This window comes from Falco peregrinus, chromosome 8, assembly GCF_023634155.1.
Source record: "Falco peregrinus isolate bFalPer1 chromosome 8, bFalPer1.pri, whole genome shotgun sequence".
NCBI classification, from domain to species: Eukaryota; Metazoa; Chordata; class Aves; order Falconiformes; family Falconidae; genus Falco; species Falco peregrinus.
The window spans coordinates 33,123,265-33,134,291 of record NC_073728.1 but is presented as its reverse complement, the minus strand read 5'-3'; the positions used below and the strand labels follow the sequence as shown (position 1 = coordinate 33,134,291).

The 11,027-nt window shown below is 43.1% G+C and overlaps 1 protein-coding gene across 1 annotated transcript in view; it reads left to right on the top strand.

The window, feature by feature from the left end:
• Positions 1–2,292: 2,292 nt before the first annotated feature.
• The window catches only part of SNX4 (sorting nexin 4), a 35,240-nt gene continuing 26,505 nt past the window's right edge, over positions 2,293–11,027 (top strand). Inside the window, 3 exon segments of the mRNA XM_055812436.1 lie at positions 2,293–2,355; positions 2,357–2,473; positions 3,552–3,667. Coding sequence (XP_055668411.1) covers positions 2,308–2,355; positions 2,357–2,473; positions 3,552–3,667 — 281 coding nt within the window. The 5' untranslated portion in view covers positions 2,293–2,307.

Genomic DNA, 11,027 nt, shown 5'->3' with positions numbered 1-11,027 from the left:
CTGAGGTGGGGCAAGGTGGCTCAGGGAGAGAACTTTGTTGAAGACTTTGGTGCTTGTTGAAGACCTCTTCACTGCACACTAGTTTGTAGCTCTCCTCTAAAGCTCCCCAGGCTATATGTACATGAGGGCTACCCAGGCTCTTGGTCATCTTCATTTGGGCACTTCTATCACTATTGCCCTCCTACATATCCAGTATTTTAATTCTTCTCCACTTCACTTAGTAGTATGAAGAAAATTCAAAGCTGAAAGTAGTTTTTGAAATTACTGAATATTAGACCTGCAAAATACGACTGTACTTTATTGATAATATTGTTTCCATAATAAAAATATTTAATACAAAGTATGATATCCTGCATCAGCTTCACATAAATATTTCCATTATATCACTGATAGGGATCAGAAAAATTTCAGTATGCACATCCTGCAAATGCAAGTGTAATTGATACAAGGTATGTATCTTAATGTACATCTTGAGTAAATATAAGAAAACCATACCCTAATGGAAAACAGACTTTGTCATACAATGTGCAATCATGCTTTTACATCTAAACTGGACTTTGCGTTTAGAAAATAAATCTTAAATCAGTCCTGTTCAGAAGATAAATCACAGTTCATGTACTTGCAAAAAACTTCTGTTTTAGGAAAGCCCTTTGCGGAAAAGCTTGGGAAACTCCATCCAGCTACAGTGGTGGAGGGGTGGGAAAGGAGGGATTGAGGTATCAGTTCAAACAATCTGAGGAAAAAGTTGAATAAACATTGAAGACAACAGAATAGAAACCAGACACCAAATATTAATTCATGGAGTCTTCAAAGGGGATTTTGAGATTTATTTTAATTGTCGTTGAAAGAAAAAGATTAATTTTTGGATGAAAAATGTATGCAAATTCATCTCTGGTCAGCACCAAAAAACCTATTTCCCACTCAAAGCAGAAAAAAAGCAAAGCAAAGAAACCTGTAATATTAACTCTTTAATCCCCTGAGGTGGCCTTTAACCTGGGTTTGAAAAGGGCAGGAAAAGAAAAAAAGCTATGTGAGAATAATAAAAAAATGTAGTGCCTGAATCAAAGGACATGAATCTGGTGCAAAAATGGGAAATCTTGAGGGAGTGATGTGATACGTAAACCAGAGAACGATGGGGCTGCTCCTGAGTGCCCAAAACGATGTTTGGGGTATGAGGAATAAATGGGAAGAATCTCCGCTCTGCCCAGTTTGCTGCTCCACAAGGGCTGCGTGGGCACCTGGGGGTTGTGAGGGAATAAACCCAAAGGCTGCAGTCATGAGGGAGGAGATATATCTATATTTATAAAGTGTGATATATCAGCTGGTGCTCGGTAAAAGCCGTGGGGCAGGCTTGCTGGATGCGTCTGTGAAAGGATGGACCGGGAATCACGGCGATGGTGGTCAGGCTTCTTCCTGCTCAACGAGGAGAGGCAACGCAGTGGGGCTTTTATGAAATAAACGACAGAGGGGTCCCAGAGCTGGGCCTGGGGGTCTGAAGGGTGCGGGTGCATCCCTGCGAAGCGGGGCGGGGCGGTAGGCCCGGCGCCGGCTGGCCGAGGCGACAGGCAGGGCTGGGTGCCGGGCCCCCAGCGCGGCCAGCTGATGGAGAAGGCAGGGTGGGCCGGGGGTGAGGGAAAGCCAACACAGCACCGGAGAGTCCTTCCTCGCTTGTAAAGGAGCGAGAGCGGGGAAATAAGGGGCTGGTGGGCTTTACAGAAATAACCCGAGCTGCCTGATGTTAACAACCGTCCTGTGGGAAAGTTAATGGCCGCTGAAACAGACTCCATAAAGCAAAGTGACAAGCTGCTGTGTTGCGGATGGAAGGTGAGGCACAGCACGGGCGCACCAGACCCCCCGCAGTGAGCTGAGAGCTGAGGGGAACAACAGAAACACATCTTTAGAAACCAACACGGACAGCTGTACGAGTGACGGCGAGCGCCCAGGGGAGCGCAGCAGGCCCGTCCCGCTGCTGGGCAGGAGCCTGGCTCTGCCCGGCCTCGGGCGAGCGGCGGGGGGACAGCGAGGGGTGCCCGCACTCCCGCCGCCGGGAACGTGAGGGGCCACGGCTGGCAGGGAGCGGGGCAGGGCACCCGCAGCCCATGCGGGCTCACACCGAGTCAGCCGAGGAGCGTCGGTCGAGGCGGGCGGCAGCGAGGGCCGAGGGCCGGCGGGGCGCCCCCCGCCTCAGCCCGCCTCGCCTCAGCCCTCCGCCGGCCGCCTGAGCCGGCGCCCCGGTGGCGGCTGCGGGCAGCGCCGGCCCCTGGACGGACACACCCCCCACCCCGGCCGCTCGCTCTAGGACCTGCGATGAGTTTGCCCGCCGGAGCCGGCCTCAGCGCCTGCGCGGAGGGAGGCGGTTGAGCCCCATATCCCCATGGAGAGCGCCGAGGCTGAGCCGAGCGATAGCCGCCCGGAGGAGGACGGTGCCGCGCGCTGCAGCGGCCTCCCGCCTCCGGAGCAGCCCGGAGCCACGGTGAGGGTGCGGAGGTGGCGGGCGGCGGCGGCGGCGCGGCGTTCCTCCTGCGGGCCGCTGGCCTCGGCACGGCCTGCTCCGCCGGGGCCGAGCACCGGGCTTTCCTGAGCCTGCTGCCCGGCCGCCGCGCTTCCGGCCCGGGGCGGGCAGGGAGAGACGTCGGGATGGGCCGGCGCGGGGAGGCCGGGACCGGGCGGTAGCCGAGCGCTGCCCGCCGCGGCGGGAAGGGGCTACAGGTGGGCCGAGCTGCTCCCCGCCTGCCTGGGGCCGAGCCCCTGCTCGGGGCAGCTCGGGGCAGGGCTGTGCTGCCCGGCCCGCGGAGCTGGGGGGGCGTGCGCCCGCCAGCCCCGTTCTGGCCGGCCTCGGAGGGCTTTGTGCACCGTCTGTCCTCACCCCTAGTGCCAGATAATTAATGATAATAAATAGGAATAATGATCGTCGCAATTTGTCTCCCCCTTAATTTCTACAAATAAAAAAACCCCAACCGTCCCTTGCTCGGTTCAGCTCTGCCTGTCCAGGGTGGGCGTGTGAGCCTGATGGACTTCAGCCGACTAATGTGTAAAAGATAACCATCCTCCTCCGAGAGATTAAAGGGAAAACATCCCGCTCCGGATGTATTCAGTTTCCTTTGAACGGGGACATGTGGTTACATGTGTCCCAGGTGTCCAGGGGAGGAATTTACCGGCAGCTGGAAAGTGTTTTGGGTTGAAAGTACTGGGATTGATTGTTTTTTGCTTTTTGTTTGTGTTTTGTTTTTTTTCTTTAAGGTTAGTTTTTCTTACCTTAAGGAAAAATGTTTCACCTTTCTCTATCTTCCTGTCTCAGCACGGCTTTTGGTGTCTGAAGTTGTTTGTTGACTTTAGGGTTTTTTTTTCCCCAAAAGCAGTTTTTTTTCTGTTCTAATCTGCAAATGTGATATGGAACACAGGTATAAAAGGAAGCCCTGCCAAAGTTGTTAACCTATACAGACCTGTCTTACTTGAACGAATGTGGTGTGGGAGAAGGGGAGGCAGGGTTAGTAGCCTTTGCCTTGCATGACTAATGTTACATGCATCTTTTATTTTCCTCCTCTAAAAAGATGGAAGAGTGTTTGGCAAAAAAAATGGAAATCACCGTTTCAGAAGCTGAGAAGCGGACTGGAAGGAATGCCATGAACATGCAAGAAACATACACTGCTTACCTCATTGAGACAAGGTGGGTGACGAGACCTCACTCTCAGAATATATGGATGTGCTATTCTAAACAGATTCTTCCTCCTTCCACCCCTAAAAATACTCAGGTGCAGTTGATGAGCGGATTTAGCTGGCTTATGATTTTTTTATGCTATTATCAACCCACTCGGAGGCTCTTTTCCTGTGAAAACTTGTCATTTGATCTCCAGTTCGGTACTAATGCTGGTGTTTTGTAACTGTGCGCTGTTAACTTTTCATTTGGAGCTAGGTGGAAAAATGTGTGTTTGAAAGATGTTGCTTTAATACAGTGTCAGCAACTGCTTGGTTATTTCTTGGACATGAGTTGGGTAAACTTATATACATATGTATGAGGTTGTGCATTGAGGTCTAAAGTAATGGTTAGGCTTGTTTGAGATCACAGGAAAATAGAGAAGTCTCATGACTTATGTCATGTGGTCAAAATTTACTGCTCCACTAATATTTGAAGTGTTTTGCTTCATCTGATCACCACATACTCCTCGTAGATGCCCTAAGGGTTAGGGTTAATTAACTATTTCCTGCCTTCATACTAGCTTGAACTTTCATTGGAGAGCTTATGGCTTTCAGTCTTCTTGTGTTAACAAGATTAATAGTACAAGTATGGTAAACATGCTTGGTACCACAAAGACAACTTGCAATTTTAAGTACTGAGTAGTGAACAAAGCTTTAAAAATCCCTTATACCTTATTATTACTTCACAAACAGTCACCAGATGACTCCTGTAATGCAGGATCGTGCTACTCAGCTGAAGCAAGAACTTCAAAATTAGACTTTATTAGGAGTTTTGTCTCTTTCCTTTTATATTAACAGCTTTAACCTTTGGGCCTTGCCTTGAGAATGATCTACTGTATAGATAAAACCTTCTGAAACAAAGCAGTTGCATTTTGCAAAGGCTCTGAAGAGTTCAAATTACAATGCTATCACAGAAGTCTTCTAGTTACTACTTAAAAGGCTTCTTAGCTTGTTTAACCGATGGACACACCCTTCACACTGACTGCAGACCTACTGGGATAGGTATGCTATATTTTTGCTAAACCTTAAGAATAAAATCTGAAATAGATGTACACTTTATTTTTCAAATATTGTAGCTCTTGGACAGTTGCTCAGATGTTTTTTAAAAAAATACTTTTACAGTGTATTGATATTAAAGATCACATTTTCTCACATAAGTAATATTTTTCTTTTAATAATATTTCGGAAGGAAAAGAGAAGAAAATTGGAATCATTGGTGTCTAACTGTGATGTGAAGTGTACTCTGGGGCCATTTTTACACAGCCCCAGAACATGCTGACTGCATCTTCTTTCCCAGTAATCCTTGCATTACTTTAGACTCACTCCTGCTGGTCTTTCCCAGTGGTTCTTTCATAGTGGCAAAACCATGTTTTGCTGCCCAGACTGCTTTCTTTCATTAAGATTTATTTTATCCTGTGGTCAGCAAATACCAAGACCAATTACATGTTTGTCACAGAGCTATTGAAAATGTGGGTTTGTCACATCTCTAATAAAAAAGGTTCTCTATTCCTTTTGCTGAGAAGGCAAAATTTCTTGCATAAATATAATTGGTGGCTATTAAATGTGCTTCCTGCTGAGCCTGTAGCTGTAGGTGGGCTCCACAGCAATTTGTCTGTGGGTAATAGGATATTTTGTAGTTGAAGAATAAAATTCAGTTTATAGTAATATGAAAGGAAGACCACTTAATAATAGTTGTATTACGTTTATGTGAACTGGGGTTCCACCATTACTGCTATCTAGGATTTAATTTCAATTGAGGAATTGCATCTGGGTGAGAGACACAAGAGGGATGCAATTACAACCATTGCATATGCATTACAGAACAGGAGCTGAGTACCTAAACTTGCTAGTTTTGCTGGTGCTGATGAAACTCTTTTCAAAATGCAAGTGATGTTGTTGGTTCTTTTTTCTTTTCAAAATGAAAAGATTTATTACTATTCTCACAGTTTCATGTGCCTTTTGTTGATTCCCCCCCCCCCCCAAGTGATATTATACCCCTCTGTAGATCTTTGAGACAAAACAAACTCCACTGCTGTAGACCACAGAGCATCAGCAAATTCCAAGGTTCACACTTCCTGAAGGCATCCTCTTTTTTCCTGGTTTACACCTTTCTGCATTAACTCATTATATTTTTATGATGAGCTATTTTCGATGAATTAGTCTTGAAGCCAGTTTGTTTCACAGCTTCTGTTAAACAATACATTATTTAAAAATAACTTTTTATTTTCCCTGTGAGAACAAAGGAAATTTCCACCACTCTGTGGGAAATGGCATTAAGGCAAGTACAAATTCTTGTGATTAACATGCGTAGCTAAATATTTCTTCTTGAGATGCAGGTGCTCAGCATATCACTTGCTTTCTGTAAAGGAAATTGCAAATATTCAGGACCTCACTTAAATTCAAGCTTGCGTTGTTGTTAGAAATTTAGGCAGCTCTGTGTTACACCATAGTCTGCATGCAACTACAAGAACTGAGATGGTGTAAAACCCAGAGTTTGACTCCTGGTCTTGTACCCTTTGTTTTTCATGACAGAGCTGAAAGTTAATCTGAATGCAGAGCACCTCTTAAGTGTTGACTTGTAATTATAGTACATACAAGGATGCCTTTTTTCCCGTTCTCCTTTGAAGTAAACAATTTCTTTTGTAGTAGTTGTACACTTCCATTTAGTTAACTTTGCTTCCATCCCTGCTGACTTTCAGATCTCTAATCTGGTCTTCCTGGTCACACAATATGCTGATTAGAGTGGTGAGGGTTTTTTTGTTATGTTTTGTTTTTAAATGTGGCTTTAGGAAAAAGTAACAAAACTTTGTGTAGCCTGGTAGCTTGCTACTTAAGCAGGATCCCTGGTTTTCAGTCCTACTAGTCTTTACTTCCTTTTGAAGTAATTTGACAGGGTCACTCAGTGTATTTGCTTGTTACTCCCCCAGTATGGCTGGGAGGGAAGTTACTAATCTTATTTCTGCTTTCAGTATTTGGAAAGTTTTCCAATAGTTATGTTGTGACATGAGTGATACTTGGTTCTCTTAAAACTGTGGATTACCCATCCAAAGATAAAGGCTTCTAAAAAAAAATTCTATTGGAGAAATGAACTTGGAAATCAGTATCCAGACAGGTCACAATTCAATGGTAGCAATGCTGCACCATGGGACTTCAGGAGTTTTCATTTCGTTACGTTTTGTTTGAGCTTCTTTCCCAAACTTTCCTATTCCATGTAGGGCTAGGTGAAGAGCCCAGGCATGCATTTCACGGAGAGAGGCACAAAGTCCTGCAGAGGTATTTTGTCTTCTGATAAAACAACAAAATGCAGATTTTGGTTTTTGAGAGTCAGGAAGACTTGTCTTTTCCCTCCAAAAGGAGGTATTGGGAAAAAAGGAAGAAAGTCTGTATTCAGTATAAGCTTTAAACAGGGGAGAGTCAGGAGGTGAAAGACAGCAGAGGAGTTGAAAACTTACTTTACCGCTGATTTTTACTTAGTGGTTACTATGAGTCATTAACCTGCCAAGTATATGTTTATGTTAGTTAAATATGGCAAACTAGGTGACAGTATTAAAGAAAAATAAAAATCACCTGGCTGTGAAAAATCTTCTGGCAAGAGAACTGCCTCTTCATTACACAGCTTGCCAGGTAACTTCTGGTGTCTTACAAATGGCATAGTTGATCCATAATGATTGCTCTTCTGTCTGAGAGGCCCAAATACAGAGACCATCTCTAAATAGCTAATGGAAAAAGTTGTCCAGCACTCTAAAATAATAAAACTTTATGTAGTGACTGATCCTTGTCTTCTGTGGGGGAGTGGGAAGTGTCAGTTCTCATACACTGGAAGGTCAAAGGCTGAAAGAAAAGTTACTGCTTCTGCAATTGAAGAGGCGATTGCTTTTACAGTGAAATAAGCCAATGTACTTCCTTCTCATAGGATTTAATATTTTGCAGCCATTCCTCTTTTTATTGCATTCAGAATTGTTTAATGGCTCATTTAAGATAATTACTTTTACATAAGAAATGGGAAGAGGTTAATTAAGTGGACTAATGTTTTCACATTGGCACTTTGAATTAAGGCAAATGAACGTGACTTTTGGAGTAATATAATTTTATAATCGCTTATGATAACATCAGTTATGAACGTAAAAGCTGAAGGTTTCAATTTTGTCTTATTTTTTTTAGGCAGGTTGGTTCATTCAATGAATAACTTGCATTGTTAAAACTGCACTTAGAGGGGGAAACCATATGGTTTTCCTGCCTGAAGACTGTACAAGTATTATATTGTGTTTTTAAAACCAAAACAAATTGAGAAGCTTGACTGAATGTCAACAAGTGATTATAATCTTAATTGAAACTGGTCTGCAGTACTTGCATTTAATGATGGAGTTCATAATGTGGTCTAAAAAATTAGATGGTAATGAAGGCATTAAGTGTCATGAGTACCTTTTTGGATTTCTACTTCCTTTCTGGAAAGGGGTTCCTAGGTAGGAATGCTCTTGTAATTGGTGATATTTTATGTAACCAGCTGGAGACTTTTTTGGTGTGGTGAAAAAATACATATTTCTCATCTTGCTTGCCTGTCCCAAATCCATCCATGCAGTTTCAAACTTTTTTTTCTTTAACTTTGTTTAAAAGGCAGTAGTGCGGATGCAGGCTCAGGTTTGGGGGCTGTGCAGTACTTTCTCACCACAGCTTTGCAAAGAACTTCGCTGCTCCCCCACTTTTACCCAGCTCTGCAGTGTTGTGCGCTCTACAGAGCAGAATATGGCTGCTTTTACTTTATCAAAGCCTGGATGTAAGGGGGAATCTTGAACTAGTGTTAATAATTTCAAAATGTGTCTCAAATTTATTGCAGTGGGGCAATTTAAAAAGCATTACGTCTTTGTTGTGGGCACAACATAGCTGCCTTCTTGAAATGTTGTCTTTCCCCACTGGTCACTAAGAAAGCTTAGAAGTCACTAAGCTGAAGTTTCACAGCCTGTTGGGGAGAAAAAAAAAGTGACTAAAGCAGGTGCTGCTAGTGGCAGAGGCAGCAGGGATTTCCATCCTGCAGGAAGGGGCAGCATGGTGAGGCTTCTTGCTGAGGCACAGCTGTTAGGGTGCAGCTTTTTGCGTTGGAGTGTTGGGCAAGAACATCCAGACATTTTTCTGGACAAGTGTGTACCTGCTTGTTTTGCTGTCATATTTATGCTCCCTTTACCTGTTGTCTCTCAACTGCTTTTCATGCAAAGCAAGATCTCTATTATAATGGAGATAGAAGCAACAACTGCAGCCACAAAAAGGCAGCATTCACACTTCTAGGACAGCGAGAACAAATGCATATTAGAATAAAAGAGATAAGTATGATTGGAGAAGAGAAGTAATGTCAGGCTTCTTAACACAGACTGTGTTGAGAAGGTTTCTATCGGATGCTGTCTATTTTAAAAAAACAAACAAACTACACAGGCAGGTTTGGCCTTCAAGGTTCTCTAGGTAGTAATTTAGTAGTCTTCTTCAGGGTATAATGTGAGGCTTGTGTGTCCCTCATAAGGGTTGTGAAGCTTGATCAGCCTAGCCTGTTGTCCACAGATCAGAGTAAACTGACAGTAGGCTTTAGATCTAGTAAACTTCCTTAGTTTCTTCAGTGTGGGCAGTGAAGATGTGGTGAGTGGCATGATCTGATCTGGCAGTCAGCTTCCTTCCTCCTTGGGTTTTTGAGGCCCCTTGTGGACATAAAACTTCAAGTAACAGGGTGCCTGTATTTCCATTGTGGAATAGTAGTGGTTTGTTCTGATGTAGGACCAGGTGGCTGTAAAGCTGTGGTTTTCCTGCTGAAGTCCTACAGTCCTAAGTGACATTTTAAAAAATTTTGATTCCTATTTAATTTTCTGCTTGGTATTTGTGTGTGTGGACTGAGATGTTACTGCTCTGATTATTGTGGTTTTTGTTTTTTTTAAAGAACTGCTGTGTTCTTGTTAATTCTGGCAAATACGAAGCTGATATAGCAGGCATGTTGAGAAATTTTTTGCAGGTACGGCTCCACATGGTCTTTGTTGCTGCTAGTTTGTAATTAACTCTGTAAAACAGTCATGAAGCATTAGGAGCATAATTTACACTGGAACATTCTCTTGTCAGAAGACTGGTCTTTTATAGTGACAGCTTACTGATGGTGTGTGGACCTGAACCCTTACAAATGATAAATGGTCTGCTACACTTTTAAAATATGTGATGATCCTCCTGGTGTGTTTGCCTTCCTACAGTATTGGTAGGACAGGAACATGAAGTATAAGTTCATTCTCTTTTAACCTGTAATCCATACTACAGGAGTACATGTAGTTCACCAAACAGGTTTTAATCTGTGAAGTCACTTTTAAATTTCTAAAGACATTCTTTTTGATTGAAGTTCTTTTTCTTCTGTTAGTTAGTAGCAGAGCACTATTCTTTAGTTCTTTCCTCACATTTGTGGTGTTAAAACTGTTGAAACTTATTAAATGGTAATGTGGCTCTCTTGATGGCAGGAATTGGGAGTTCTGAGAAAAATACAGGTCAACTTTTACATGATGAAACTGACTTGGCAAAAATGTGTGAGTGTAGGAATAGAGCAGAATGAGTTAAGACAGATCAGCTATGGAAGACAAGCTGCCTAACTTTGTACTACTAACGTATATTACTGTAATTGTATTTGATACAAGTGCTGTATCGAGCCACTTAGAAATGCGTGCTACCAAAATTTGGGATAGTTCTTTTCTAACATCTTGTGAAGCTGTATTTCTACAGAAGTGCACTTGAAAATGGAGTAGGAATGTTTGGACCAGAAACTTACGTGAAAGTTAAGATAAACCCCTTTTCATTCTTCTCTGTGCTGACCTCATCAATGTTATAGGTTACTCAGAAAGTGATAAATAGAAGTTCAGACTTGCACTGCACTGGGAATTGCTTGGGTTAGAGGCAGAAGGCAACACCTAAGTACATGCTGTGTTGAAATGAATGGCCAAATGAACTTCATATTCAAAGTCCTTCATATTCAGGAGGCCGAAAACTGTTTGTCATTGCCCGTGGCAGTATAAGCCCATAGAATAAGTTGTGGAGATAAAATAATTGCAGTGAGCGTGCTTTTCCTTAGGGGCTCATATTGACAAGAAAAGTAAGAATGATATTTTAAAAAACAGTGAATTGTTCTTCTTGCAGTTTATCTTTGGTGGTAACATCTTCAGTCTCTGTAACGCTACTGTATGTCTGAAGTGTGTTAGGCTGCCATAAACTGTCTGTAGTGTGTGCACACCTAGCCTGCCTCTAGTTATGAGGTGATGCAGTCAGTCATAAACTTCAGTTTCATATTTTTTTTTAATGTAACTCTCCTATTGCAGAAAAAT